This window comes from Sinohyriopsis cumingii, chromosome 10 (assembly GCF_028554795.1).
Source record: "Sinohyriopsis cumingii isolate HCF-2022 chromosome 10, ASM2855479v2, whole genome shotgun sequence".
NCBI classification, from domain to species: domain Eukaryota; kingdom Metazoa; phylum Mollusca; class Bivalvia; order Unionida; family Unionidae; genus Sinohyriopsis; species Sinohyriopsis cumingii.
In genome coordinates, this window is record NC_142970.1 from 6,332,463 (window position 1) to 6,348,748 (window position 16,286).

At 34.6% G+C, this 16,286-nt stretch overlaps 1 protein-coding gene across 1 annotated transcript; it reads right to left on the bottom strand.

The window, feature by feature from the left end:
• Positions 1-2,123: 2,123 nt before the first annotated feature.
• LOC149789534 (uncharacterized) lies at positions 2,124-12,699 on the bottom strand. Its single transcript, XM_089973303.1, has 4 exons — positions 12,544-12,699; positions 9,894-9,983; positions 6,724-6,825; positions 2,124-2,357 (listed from the first exon to the last, which is right to left on the bottom strand). Exons 1-4 carry the CDS (start codon positions 12,589-12,591, stop codon positions 2,238-2,240), a joined length of 360 nt encoding a protein of 119 aa, XP_089829429.1. The 5' UTR covers positions 12,592-12,699; the 3' UTR covers positions 2,124-2,237.
• Positions 12,700-16,286: the final 3,587 nt, after the last annotated feature.

Here is a 16,286-nt window from a genome sequence, read left to right on the forward strand (position 1 = left end):
GGACCTGAAAGCAAAAGTCCTCAAAACCGACAACTCTAATCTAAGTGCCAATGCTGGAGAGGATTCCGTCAATAATTTCTTGCATGCGTTTTTTCTGTGAAGTCAATTTGTACCTGAACAACAAACTCGTTACCGTGGACACTTAATCTTACCGACGTTACCTATATAATCTACTGATCTATGGACAAAACCTAGAATACAAGCCTGTGTGTTGTGGAAACCCGATACGTTGAGTTCATTCCATGACACGGAATTGACAGAGGCTGACGATCCTCACAATGTAGGATTTAACGACCGACAAAAAGGGCGTTGGATGAAAATGATGAATCGCTTACACGTGGACCACTGGTTGCAAGGCATGTATTTGTTGAATGGCGTAGATGTACGTCTGAGACTAAATCGAAGTAGTACCGTTTTTGATGTGATGGATGATTCTGACGAATAATACACCAATCTAAAAAATGCCAGACTCTGCATATAACGTCTCGAAGATTTACCTGAAGTTGGAAACGAGAGCCAAATATCTCATACAACTAATGAAACATCACAACTATCACCTTTGCCACTGCAATCCGAATGAAGATTGAACATCATGTATTCCATGAACAGCCACCAACATCAATGCCTCCTGCACTTCATGTTTTTTTTACAGACCTTTTCACAGAAAATATCAAGGTTGAAATCATTATTTATCATTACCAGTGAGAAAAACAAATGAATACCTAGAAATTCATTATATCCTGTCCCACAGTTCGTACATGGCTACCAGAATCTAGTTGTTGGGGATAAATATGAACTTCTTCGTTGCAAAACTTTCGAAGTCATGTCATCACCCCGGACGACAGTCGTCAACCAGGAAACCAGTGGGTGGCGGGCGATATCTCCAACAGAATGAACTTTTTTATTGGTAAGTATTTCTTCTTACTGAGTAAGTTATTACATACTTTATGAGAAGAAATGCTTCATCCTCTCGCGTCAGTAACGTGAGATTACAAGGGTCGGCCTGAATATATGGTGTGTAGATAACATTTTTGCGCATTTTCTTCATCAGCCAAGTCTATGATGGATTCCAGTTAGAACATTATGTAACTTGCTTAGGACGTTATTTCAACAACAGCACCAATGAAAACGTGGTTTAGTTATCAAAATGGAAATCTGTTTTCTTTAGCTTAGACGCGTAGCGTCATTCAATGGTAAAATGAAACTGTCCTTAATAAATGGAACCCAGATCTCACTTGCCACCTTTGTTAGCGTTGTAAACAAATATGCTCATGCTGAACGTGTTTGTATTTGAGTTAATAGTGAATCGGGGCTCACTTAAATGCAATATTCATTTTAAAACGTTTTGTGTCGATAGAAACAGAGAAATAATACCGTTTACTGTAGTTGGAGGAAGAATAACAGCAGATTCGCCTAATTTTCAGCTCTCGGTTTCCGTCAAAGCTTCGAGCGGAGGCCAATGGAAACAGAGATGTAATGCTTGAGGATTGGAATCCTTGAGGTGTTGACAATAATCGGAGAATGCCAAAAATCAACACTACACATGGTTTTATAGGGCCAGTGACTTATCTCAAAGAGGTACTACTCCTTAGTTGTCAGACTTGTATATATCCGTATATACGTATAGCATTTCGTTCTCATCAGGTTAGAAATAATAGGTGATAGTCATTATGTGCAAGTGCTTTTTAGTGGGTATAGGTGTTGTGATAAGACTGTGTGTTGCTTAGTGTGTTTGGGTGATGACCATATAGCTGGTCTGGTAGACATTAGGTATGGCTGTTGGTAAGTGGATGTGGATGTTGTTCAAAAAGACGTTGTATTGGTCAGTGCGTTTGAGTGTTAGTCAGAATCCAACATCCTCTTAATTGTCATATTAACCAGAGAGTCCCACGATAAAAATTGATGGATATTTTAAACAATAATAGCCCTAATTTTAAAAACTGTGTACCTTTATAACATTTGATTCCAATTTCCCCGAATATTGTCAGCTTATAAAATGGTAGCCAAATGTTAAATTTACATTCCCCATAATGTGGCCACTCATATCTCCCCATAACTATGAATTGAGCTGAGTAGTAGATAGATGGAATGATAGAGATATTGATGTACATTTGAAGATATGAATACATTCACCGTTTATATTCATGGACAATATTCTACAAACATGGTATTTTAGGAAGACATGTACAAAAGAAATTGCTTGTGTACCATGTATTTTATATCAATTATCACATGACTTAGGCGACAGTGTAGAAATGTTGAATGCTGAATCCACACGCCGTATAAACAGTATGTTCCAAGGATGATCTGGTGACCTCAGTCTTTGTACCGACACTAATCCTTGTCAGGAACTGGACCTGAAAAAGCAAGATATGGTATGCACACATAAGGCGTTGAGCATTGAAACACAAATAACGGCATTGAAGATAAAAATAAAGGTGTGAGGGACTGATTTTATATATGGATCACACACACACACACACACACACACACACACACACACACACACACATATATATATATATATATATATATATATATATATATATATATATATATATATATATATATATATATATATATTCAATTTTAATCCGCCTTAAGACTATTCCTGATTGTCTTCAAGTCATTTGTCTTATTATTCGATTTATCGGCTAAAAAATTCAAAACCATTTTATTTCGTTTAATCCGAAAATTTTGGATTTTGTCAAGAAAGAATCAAGCGATATGTTTTATTCCTTAACTGTGTCTTTGAAGTTTAATTTTATCATTTGTCTTCATTTGTTGTGAATTTAATTCAAATTAGTTTGGAGACATATCTTCTAGTTTTGATTGGTTTTCATTACAAAACGTATATCTGCTATTTTTCTTTTATCCGAACGACTCTTCTCCTTTCAACGTAAATAATAAGACTGACGGACCTTAAACATAAGTTATATATATAAGTTTTGTGTCAGTGACCTGTCAGTATCATCTAGAATTATAGAGGTATCATGTGCGTATCAAATCTTTATCCTGACTTTTTCAAAATCAAACATAAATTTGTCTGAAATCGAGAAATCTAGTAAAGTCTGCTCAAAGTGATTATGGAGTCTCCAGACAAATCTATTCTTTTCATACTTAGCTCTCTTCAACTTAACTTAATTCTTGTGTCAAACCTACGACCATTGCATTAGCCTGGGGAATGTTAATATGACCTTGGGAACGTTTATATGACCTTGGGAATGTTTATATGACCTTGGTAATGTTTCCAGTTTCTTTATCGGGGTTCATTGCCTGCCATATATTTTGAAATAAACTTAATATCTTAATAGGCTATGTATACAATTAAGTTGAGTCACATTTAGGACTCTCTCTCTCTCTCTCTCTCTCTCTCTCTCTCTCTCTATATATATATATATATATATATATATATATATATATATAGAGAGAGAGAGAGAGAGAGAGAGAGAGATTTGGATTTTGAACTTAGCTTTAAAAAATTTTCAGTCATATCGCTACGATGTCTGCAGTGTGGCAGTTTAGAGTGATGCCTAGCACTTGGGCATCATCTCGCAGACATGTAGCATGATGTCCCACCCAGTTACATTATCCTGACACTAGGCCGACCAGTCCTAACAATAACCTCTTAATGCTGAACGCCAAGCGAGGCAGCTGTTATTACCATTTTTGGCAGTCTTTGGTATGACTAGGCCGAGGATCTAACCCACGACCTCCTACATCCGAGGCGGACGCTAGGCCACCGGAGCGGTCAAAGAATTTGAGATAGATAGATAGATAGATAGATAGATAGATAGATAGATAGATAGATAGATATACATACATTATTAGGTTAAACGGTACAACCTATATTATTACATCTAAACGTAACCTATTTATGTTTATATCTATCACCAAATTGTTTAATTTACATTCAATATTATTGCTAAATAAAAATACAGCACCACTCGAATGGTCAGTAAAAGAGTTAAAGAAACATTGGCAACCGCAAGTCGCATGAATAATTTTATGTTCTTTTACATTGTACATAAGTTATCTGGTAATATATATATATATATATATATATATATATATATATATATATATATATATATATATATATATATATGTAAAGAGAGAGGGAGAGAGAGAGAGAGAGAATTATGCAGTTCAGAAAAATTCAGAAAATCACGCCTTTACCTGTGCATTGCCAATTTACTGATACAGTTAAGATACCATTATCTTACTTCACCAAAGAAGTCAATATCTTTACAGGGGAAAAATTGTTTTCTCATATTAATATTACCGCAATCAGGAACGTCGTTAAAAATGTAATTACAGTCTACCTGTTGACTGAATTGGAAATGCTTTAATTAGAGAAGATATTTGAGTGTATTTATGGTTGCTCTTTGCGTATGGTACTCTCATGCTGAAAAAGATTATCCCCGAATATTAAACCAGGAATGATGGAGAATAGCAAAGTAAAAGAGAGCTCAGTACAATAAACAAAAAAAAAAAAAAACAAAACAACAACAACAACAACAAAAAACAACAAACAACAAAACAATACAAAACGATAAAAAAATTATTCGACCTTCCAGCTCACCAATCATTACCTATTAAAAGCAAAGAGCGTGTGTAAAAATTCCAGATATTGACTGCTATGTGTTGTCCATGAACAACTGCATGCTGTACTACATTTCAAGTATATACCTAACACTGACCAACAATATCTGAGTTTGCTGTTGCCAGTCAATAGAAATACAAAACAGAAAGTAAAATGGAAAGAAAACGTTGACATTGTATTGCATAGAATGCGGATTTAATGCAATGTAAAGGCAAGGAAACATTACATAGGGGCCTATTAGCAATCAAAGGCATACAAATAAGGCTAGGTTAAAATGGAATGGAAAAAAAAAATCGGCGAAATTTATAATACATTTATTTTATCTGCGATATACAAGCAATTACTTTTATCTGTAATTAAAACGGCGTTTGTATCAAATTAGGCATACATTTAAGAACGGAAAGTCTGGGAATTATGTACGAAAACATATTCCTCTGGAAAAGATAATGTATCTGTTAAATTTTACGCTTTACAAACTATTGATATTTAATGTAACATCAAAGTAAATTATATTTTGCATAATTCTTATTTTCCATTCTTTGTAGTTTATATCGATTTCATTATCAGTTTGAATCGGCCAAATTTAACGCATAAATAAATTGATATCATATTTAGTGTGGGGTATTTATATAATAATACAAATCGTAAGTCTAGACAAACTGCGCGCACGTTTTCAGCTGGCAGATCTCAGCGGAATTCTTCCTAGTCTCGAATACAAATGACATCCGAAGCTCTCTGACCATTATTTTAATTTTATAGTCTGATTTACGGGTTGCGGCAGCTTAAAAGCAGTAATTGCAATGTCTTTCGGGGATATGATGCAGTTCTTAGACCGTTGGGTAGCTGAGTACCCATATTCAGCAACGCCTCTCTATGTTAAGAAAGCATAAATAGTACTGTCATTGGTTTGGGTCCACATCGGTCGTTGGGGAACTGTGTGCATTAGCCAGCCGTGTGTTTTCTAACTGTTCTGGAGTTAATATAATTGTATTTTTAAGGAACCTACTAACAACCATGTAGATGTTTTCAGAACTTCCTCGATGAGGTACACCGTTGAAAAGGAGATTCATTTTTCGTGGGTGCTCTTCAAACCTAACCCTAGTTTGGTTTGATTACATCACACAATTTTCTTTAATGATTATCTATGCACCTCAATTCTCTTAAATTGTTCCGTCGTAAGCTCCTCAATCTTATAGTCGTCTCCACTTTCTTCATTCTCTCCTTCAATCACTCCTTCCTTACAAAACAATGCTCCTAATATCGTCAAACTTTGACTTAAGATTATGAACCAACTTATTAAATTGTAAATCTATACTTCCGATCTTCGAAAAATCTCATTTGTATTGTGAAGACTTTTGTCTATATTTTCAAACAACCCTCTGAGGCCAAAGCTCCGCATCCCAACGGGTGTTCTCGTTATTTAAATTTGAGAAATATAAGCTAAGTTCTTGCATGCCAGGAACATTTGACCTGTTGAGGGATTTCTACCTTGCAAAGCTGAACGGAAAAGAATTCCTCCAGTGCTTAAATCTTTGGTTTTATCAAAGAAATATTGGTCAAGGTTTTTTTCTAGGGTATGTTACATAATTATAGTATAATAAAGCACAAAACGTTGTTTACAGAAGCAATACAATTTTGTTACAGGTATGCAAGCAATTACCAAGCAAAGAACTCCAAAACTCAAAGGCCCTATTGTAACTTTAGCTTATCAGTAACTCTAGTGTCATCTGTGTGAATCCATACGCTTTATCACATTTGGTCTTCATGTCATGTATATTGGAATCATTTTATATTTATAGGATACTACATTTCAATGGGGAAAATTCGACCGAGATTTTCTCAGCTATGTTGCACTACGTAAGGAGTGCAATATAAATCAGAAATAAACGAGTTCATGTTTTCCCATACAAATGTAGAAATATTTTATTGTATTCGTATCTAGCTTCTCTACCTAATGCTGATTAATAAAAAGAACACACTGCAACAAACAAAGAAAATGAACGTATGCTAGATTCCAAAGAGAATACAACAAACGGAGTTAAAAAATATACACTAGCATTATTCATTTATACAGAACACCGCCCATTGACCTTTGAACTTGGTAGTGTATGTATTACCTCAAGAGCCGTCAACCCGGAGTCAGTGTGCACATCCATTCTCTCTTGGTCTGTCAACGCGAAGATGTAGCAATTCTTGTCTTTATGAACAATCATCTTATGCTGTAAAGAAAAATAATATATATATATATATATATATATATATATATATATATATATATATATATATATATATATATATATCCCATGAAGCCATTGATATAACGTTTATGCGACTCCAATTCAGGCAATTCTCCGACATAGATGCATGAGTGAAAGACAAAGAGAAAGTATTCAATGTTATGCATTGGTTGTAAAATAAGTGATGAACTAAATCAAGGCCAATGAGAAATTACTTAGACTTGTATTCCAACTATGATTGAATGACTGAATGTGATCTAAACTCATAAAGTTTGGCTAACACATATATTAAGAGATTATCGGAGAATGTATCGCTATATGTTTAATCAACAAAAAAAAAAAACTTAGGCATTCAACTGATCACAGCCGAAGAGTGTCACCAGTGTGTGAAATCCTTGTGTTTAGTTGAAAAGGAACTTATTTTGTCCAGCCTATTTTAATCGATGTAAAATGTAAAGCAAATGTGGCATGTACCAATATTTTGCCCTTAATTACTTTGGTCAGAGATAATTTCTCGATTTCTCTATTAAGACTTAACAGATGAACAGAATGCAGTCCCATTTATACGCTCTTCACCTGTGAAAGCAGTAATTATCCGAACCCGAGACGTCGTTTAGTCTACTTCCTGTCATGCGATTTGATGTCATTCAGCTGCATTCTGTTGCTTTGATAGTTGTTAGACAGTTAAAATAAATTTGGTTAAAAGTTGATTTCATATGGAAAAAGTACACGTCTCTGAATTATCTAGCGATATGTTGCTAACCGGTCTATTTTACCCAACAAATATTTGGTAGTTATATCTCGTTGTGACTAGTGCTAGTGACACGGTATGTAAAGCGTGAGGTCCTCTGAGAAAGTTGTACGAATCTGATTGCGTTATAATCTAGTTCCTCGTGTCTCTGTATAATCTGAAACAATGTTCCTTATTTACTATATGGTTTCGCATCTGATGTTGCGGGTTTCGAACCCTGAACGAGTCATGCCAAAGACTTATAACAAATGGCACTAGCAGCTGCCTCGCTTGGTGCTCAGCATGTTAGGGCTGGTCGACCTGGCGTTAGGGTAATGTGACTGGGAAGAAGAAAAACCTACATGTTTGCGGCATGATGACTCATTGCTAGACAACACTATAAACTGCCACACTGCAGACATCGTAGCGATATGACTGAAAAACTGCTAAAGCTACGTTAAAACTCTAAATCACACACACACACACACATACACACACACACACACCATTCTTGATATGTTGTTAACAATTACAAGTTGAATTTTATTCCAGTTACGACTAAGAAGAGCAGCGTTTCGTCGATTCACGTGACGCGACTTAGTAAAGACACGTCTATATCCGTCATGACGTCTTTTACTACCCTTAGAAACATGCTCTCATTTCTTACTCTGAGGTTATGACCCCTAACATATTTTAGAGCATTTTGCCTCTTTTTTTATTGTGATGGTGATCCGTTTAGTATACATTTAGCCATTCTCGGTAACTATTTAAAGAAAATCGCTAATTCCATAGAATATGATGATTATAGTGTAATTCGGTCTTCAATTCTGTTAGCGTATACAGTGAGTAATCAGGTACTGATATTGCCCCAGTCTTGAAATCTGTTAGCTGTACAGTGAGTAATCAGGTACTGATATTGCCCCGGTCTTGAAATCTGTTAGCTGTACAGTGAGTAATCAGGTACTGATATTGCCCCAGTCTTGAAATCTGTTAGCTGTACAGTGAGTAATCAGGTACTGATATTGCCCCTGTCTTGAAATCTGTTAGCCATAGGACGTTACTTTATATTATCTTCCTTTCCAAAAACTGTGTATGACAAGAAACTGTTAATTTGCCTTGGAAGATAGTACTGAATCACAGTGAGTTTTTATTTTGAGAGACTTTAAAGTACAGCAGTGAAAAACACTATCGATCTAACTATATATATATATATATATATATATATATATATATATATATATATATATATATATATATACACACACACATACACAAGTAGTGTACCGGGCACTATTGACCGTGCCCCCTCCAAATTGTTATATATATATATATATATATATATATATATATATATATATATATATATATATCTATCTCGGGAAATAACGTTTGGAATGATTCACTCATGTCTTACACACATACCATTGGATCTGAATCCACTTTTAGTATGTGTTTATTAGTAAGGGACATAGTCATTTTCCTTGTAAGCTTGTCATTTTTTGCTGTTCACATCGTAGCAATGAGCACCGAAAGGGGGTAATCCTCTTGCAATTTCATCTTAGAAGACGTACCTGTTAGAATAGTGCTAACGAATCTTTAATGTGCTGATTTGGACTAGATATTGACAGAGATTAACATAAGTGACAGAGTACAGGTATGATATAAATGAATAGAGTTGACGGGTATGATATGGAAACATAATAGACCGTCATGACGTGGCAACATCTGAGAACTTAACTGCGTAAAATATAGATCGTTCTGCGATGACACAGTAACGAAGTAGAAGTGTACAGCCATAATACGGTTAATATTTTAAGGCAAATACTCTATTGCTTAATGCACACGTACACGTCTCACACAAGTTTACCAGTGGTTTATTCAAGTACCAGTCTGTACTAGCTTCGTGGTATACGATATTTGTATATGTGTCTCCGTCCGAATCAAGCACGTCTTTATGTTCTTGCGTATGTATGTATATATGTTGTGTGTGTGAGAGAGAGAGAGAGAGAGAGAGAGAGAGAGAGAGTTGAATGCAAGAGGTCGATTGCTTCGAAGCTCATGCCGAGTCAGACGAAAGGCTTCTAAAAATGTACTAACAGCTGCCTTGCTAGGCGCTCAGCATTAAGTGTTTAATGTTAGGACTGGTCGGCCTGGTGGCCAGGATAATGTGACTGGGTGGGGCATCATGCTAAATGTCTGCGGCATGATGCCCAAGTGCTAGACATCACTATAAAATGCCACTGTTATGACTGCAAAACTGTCAGAACTACGTTAAAAATCCAAATCACACACACACACACACACACACACAGGTACCAACCGTCACGGGGTCATAATGAAAGATGTACTGCTGCACTACACTTGGCTCATGGGTAGTGTGCGGCGCGTGAGTGTGGTGAACCGTAGTCACCTGAAAGAGAAACATTCAATTTACATCTCGAGAAATAATCCCAGTAAAACAGGAATTCGAAAAAGAACAAGAAAAGAAGATTCCAAGAGAAGTTGTAATGCCAGGTGGGGCTATAAATTCTAATATTCACGAAGGTAGGATGGTTTTGAGACTCTTCAGAACCTTCTGAATTCTTAGCTTACCTAATGATGACATTAAGAGAATTTACGCGTTCTAATTAGAATTGTGACGATTTTAACAAGTTGAATAGCGTTTATGAACGAAAAAACAGGATCAAATCCGGGCATAGATGATAGTTAGAATTAGGTACTTGACAAAACACACCGGCATTTATATGCCACCGAAAACGACAAGTACAGATATAACCATATCACCTTCGGGGGACACAGACGTTTCATTTAACATATATTCTGCCCCTCCCCATTTAAACACATTTCTTGTTCAGCTTTGTAGAAATAAAATAACCACTATTTTAGTCGAGAACACAAAATCCCAGCCCTCTTCTGGTAAATCAAATATAAATTTACCACTTGTTTGAGATAACCCTTATCTCTAAAACGTAAGCAGAGCACCACCGTTATCCATAATTTTATACAAATATTTTACGGGCTCCATTAATGTACACGATTTATTGAATATTACCAGGTGTAAGCCAGGCAAAATAATGCATGCTTAACAAAATGGTGTGAACATGTCAGAACGCTAACTCATTTAGTAATAACCAAAACATCGAAACGTATTTCAGAAGTTATTAATTTTTAGGAAATCATGCCACTCAGTCATCATTAGCAAGTTACGTCGAAGTCAATCGGATCAACGCTTGGCAATTTCTCTCAGGAAGGGAATGATTCTTGGAAGTAATTAGACACTATTGAAAACTAACTTTTGAACTACTTTTGTTCATATGACACAACATGGCGATCGAAGGATGCTAACTCACAATCATAACACTGTTTGCCTATTCTGTAACAACTCGTGTGGTGTATTACACCAGAGAAGGATCACCCAAGCCGATAAAATGTTCATATGTCCTTCTAATTACTATTGACGTTGTCTTTCTCAACTCGACGGTAAGGACCGATAAGTTCCAATTGTTTGGACGTAAGCCAACAACACTTATCTTAAAAGGGAAGCTGTTGATCTAAAAAGATGTTCAGCGTCGAATAAACTAATTAAATGTATACTACCTTTTGGGGCAAGACTGTCGTTTGTTCCTACATTGTTTCATTTATACATTAATAATTCAGTGACAGTTCTAAAAGACAGATGGTGATATTATTTGTGTTGGGAAAGGATGTAAACGTTTCACAATAAACACTAAAAATCAAAACATAATGATAGCACAATGATAGAAATAATATTGCATATTTTAGAACAAAAAAAATACACCTTTAATTCCGCTGTTATTTGTAATTAATGTATACTTAATAATGTGTTTAATTATACTTATATGGATAATTCTTTCAATTATTGTTTATATTTCTCTGAATTACTAAGACAATGTTTGCAGCTACGAGCAGGGAACGGATCTGGTGACACCTCAATGAGAAAGTTTCGGTAATTTTCAACTTTCAAAATGTACAATGCCATATAATTTTATTGAGTTACCGTTCTTAGCTATTGTGACTACTTATGGGAAAGTAAAGCCCATTCATGTATATATATGATGTACAAACCTGGGTCAAGAGGTGCTTAGTTGTCTCAGATGTTATTCACTGAATACAGAAGTAATTCACCGAATACAGAAGTTATTCACCGAATACAGAAGTTATTCACTGAATACATTAGTTATTCACCGAATACAGAAGTTATTCACCGAATACAGAAGTTATTCACTGAATACAGAAGTCATTCACCGAATACAGAAGTTATTCACTGAATACAGAAGTCATTCACCGAATACAGAAATCATTGGCCACATAGATGAAAGTTATTGACTCTAGGTCAGCGGAGATTGGGAACAGTAAGTAGGAAATAATGGCTATTCGCAAACATAAACACCGATAGGATAAATGGAAACAATATACTTACTATCATCTTCTTATCACATGAAAGTGACAGGAAATAGTTGCTTAATTGTTTATTCTTTATTTACTTCGAAGTAAGTGCGAAATTCTATGTCTTATTATCGAAAACAATCGAGGAAATATTTATTCAAGTCTCAAAATTTCTCATCATCGTATGATATATTGTCTAAACTAAGACATGATGGATGCGTATTGTGTAAATCAAGACATAATAAACGTAACATTGAACTGTCATCGAAATTTTTTACGTACTAAGAAAACATCTGCTTATGAATTTCTTTTGCGACTAACATCTTTACATGATTTCCTGATTATTCAGTTTTGTGAAAAGAGACAATATAAGCGGCACACGAAAATGTTTATATATTACGTAAATAACTAAATCAGTTTCATAGTTCGAAAACGAAAGCCAGATTAATATAGGTCTATACCTGAACTTTGGTTTATGACTTTTTGAAGACATTGCAAAGACAAAGCACCAGTCTAGGTACAGTGACATGAAAACAACGTATGATTATGACAATTCTACATACCTGGTAAGACAGACCGACTAGGGAAGCAAAGATGATGATACACTTCATTTTGATAGTAGAGTCAGATACGAGACCGTGTGACAATTGGAATTGAATCTCTTCCTTAATACAGGTTTCCTTATCTTCAGGCAGAGATATGTCATTGCGTAATATCACGAACTGATCCAAAAGTCAGAATTGAGAGTCGAACATATTTCAGTTTCTATATATTGATATATTACTTAATCTTCCATCAGTATTTCATTATTTGACCTTTAATTATGACATTCTCAAGTGCAATTCAGTACAAACGTGATCATCTGAAGTCGTAATAGCATACACGAAAAATATTTCGTAATTTGCAGGAATACTTTACATTATCGAACTAGCAAGTACGAAAAATCATTTAACATTTGTTGCACGGTCACGTGATAGGGCATACTAGATGCTACTACTCTCATAGTTTGCCTCAGCGAAAAGATGAAAAGGTAGATTGTACCATCTCGACCACCCTGTTTGACCGCTTATAGAATCCCGACGCTTTCCATTTACACTTGCTAAGAATATTTAAGTGTTTGAAGAAACCATTTGCAAATTGTACTAGTCATTGTTGGCACCGTGTCTATGTCCTTGGTAGAAAGAACATCATGGAGGTGCTACTTTTCAGATTCAAGAACGGCGATTGGTCAATCACTAATTAGTTGCACTAAAGGTTAAGAACAAGGTGTATACAATTTTAAAAGTTTAATATTAATATCTAATTACAACTATTACCTTTTACAAGCTAAATATCAAGGTGTTATATATAGCCAATACGGTCGTCATTGGCCAGAAGGTGACCACTGTACTGCCGTAACCGGATCGAACCCGTGTTGAGTTAGATCTAGCGAAAAGACAATTACGTGAATGAGATGTTAATGATAATGCTTATGAATAAATTAATAAATCTGACAACGCACTAAGATGTCTGAAGTCCAACGATGGACATGAACTAATCATGCCATCAAAGTTTAACAATGGAACTAAATAAAATGATATCGTTCCTAAATGGGACCGATGAAAGCATTGAATTTCAAATCAACCCAAATGATTCTGTATACAAACGGATTTTGCCGAAGAATGTAACTATCACCAAATATGATCAATATATGGAATAATAGAGAAATATGGTTGACATTTAGATCTATCGACCTGACATGATTGAAGTATGAAATTTGGAAATACGTTTGATTGATTTTATGCTTTAGTTTTATCCGTGGAAATGTTGTTTTGTTTCACTGCAGCAAACTTTCTGAACTGATTAGAATATTTCAATCTCATGATTGTGAAAATGTTTTTCCTGTTGTTAAAATCCATGAAATTCACGACATTTATCTTTTCGTTCGGTTTAGAACAATTCTGATATTGGCTAGGGAAATGAATATGGGAAGACGATACAATGACCTGCGCTTCGGGCAACTTTTATCCTAGTTATGAACAAAATTGTTGAAATGTTACCGCTGTTACAAATTCATGTTTTTGCGGACAAATTTAAATTTTCGGTTCAACGAAAACCTGGTATACAAGTCACATTAATTTATATTCAAGTTCATTTTGAACCATGAACAAGCAATAAACTTACATATGGCATAAATCCAACACGAATTTATATTCAACTTACATATGGCATAAATCCAACTCGAATTTATATTCAACTTACATATGGCATAAATCCAACATGAATTTACATTCAACTTACATATGGCATAAATCCAATACGAATTGACATTCAACTTACATATGGCATAAATCCAACACGAATTGATATTCAACTTACATATGGCATAAATCCAACACGAATTGATATTCAACTTACATATGGCATAAATCCAACACGAATTTATATTCAACTTACATATGGCATAAATCCAACACAATATCCGCCTCATTCAATGCATTTAGATCAATATTTAAGGTAGGAAACATTATTAGGTCTTTAAGTTTGTTCTTGCAGTCGAAATAAGCCTATACATATATATTATAAAATAAACATCACCAACACGTAGAATGTGTGACCGGTTTCGCTTTATTGCTTCATCAGACTGAATTCCAATTGAAGTCAATATCATTACCTACGTCATTAAATATATTCTGTTTCTAAGTGATCAATGATATAAACAATATGACATACACAAGATGACGTCATAACTTCAATTTTCAACGTAATTGTCTTATTCCTTAACGAATAATTGACATGGAGATATGCATACAGCACAGGTTAATGATATTTGACCACATAAAAGTATATTAAACTGGATCTTAAAGATACATATACCTCTATTGATAACTATCTCTAAAATTTATGAATAAATAGAGATAAACAGTTTTATTCATTCATTCATATATATATATATATATATATATATATATATATATATATATATATATATATATATATATATATATAATGCACATGTATAAAAGGATATAAAAAATAATATATTATATCTTGATACATTATTGACGAATGTTCAATATTTCATCAGACCTCATATATATATATATATATATATATATATATATATATATATATATATATATATAATATGATGTGCATGATACTTATAATCAAGTATTTTATAAATAATTAATCATAATGTATTGAGAATTAACATATAAATCCACTTTCATTTTCAAAGAATTAGTAAACTTATTTTTATATTAGTCTATACTTTTACTAGTTAAGTTATTCTGTAAATCAGAATAATAGAAAAATATTCTTAACTAAATGTAAACAGGGGACATAAAACAAGATGAATGAATGTCGTATAGTGTTATGGAATTTAGAACTTTTGGATGCACCGTATTAAGACGGTGAATCCAATAGGTTTGCTTTAGCAGACGTTAACACACACACACACACACACACACACACACACACAGCATGCATGCTGGGTGCCCCGAGTGGCCTAGTTGTCTAAAGCACTATCAGTTACGGATCACTTGCCATCTCACCTCTGTATATGTGGATTCGAGAGTCTCGGATTAAGCCAATGTGGGTAAGCTTGTCAGTGGTTGTCGAGTTTGGTTCATTTTTGGGTTTTCCTTGGTTCTTTCTCTACCATGAATACTGGCCGCTATGTTATCGTATGCTGAAAATATACGTTAAACACTACAAGAACAACAACAACAACAACACAACAATATATAGAACACCCAGAACGGAGTCTTACTTAGAGCAGAGTGTAGGGAAAGAAATGTAGTATAATGAAGCTAATGCGTAAAAATTACGTACATACAAACATTGCCTGCAGAACATTATAATAGAGGCGGCTGACTGTGCCAATACAAAAGATTACGTCGTAAGGGTTAAAGGGACAGATTTTATGCACAAATCTAATATGACACTCACCGTCCTAATATAAACAAATCATAAAACATAAAATACAAAACTGAGGCCAAAATGGGTCGATATTTTCGGATAGCTCTATGAATATTATTCACTTGACTAGAGACGTCAATGGCAGTTCTTCGGAAAGGAGGTTATGCACGATTTCGTGACAAGTGCACACGATTGAAAAGTGACTCTATGTTATTAAATATAATCGTTCACTTTGTACTTGATACACCTGACAGGTCAAAAGCTAAAGCTCAGCCAAAGTAGAATTGCCAAACCATGCTTTCAATGTGCAGTCTGTATTATGATAAGATACAGTAAGTATTCGCTTTGAACTCATTTGAACTTTAAGCTCATTTCAAGCTAAATTATCGCTTTTCAAAGGGAA

Bases quoted from the DNA above. Each gene is read 5' to 3' on its own strand.
- LOC149789534 (XM_089973303.1), bottom strand. From the start codon at position 12,591: ATGAAGTGTATCATCATCTTTGCTTCCCTAGTCGGTCTGTCTTACCAG. The intron at 9,984-12,543 runs GTATGTAGAATT...TTTCTCTTTCAG, and splicing joins TAGTCGGTCTGTCTTACCAG to GTGACTACGGTTCACCACAC. The intron at 6,826-9,893 runs GTTGGTACCTGT...TTTTCTTTACAG, and splicing joins TTCATTATGACCCCGTGACG to CATAAGATGATTGTTCATAA.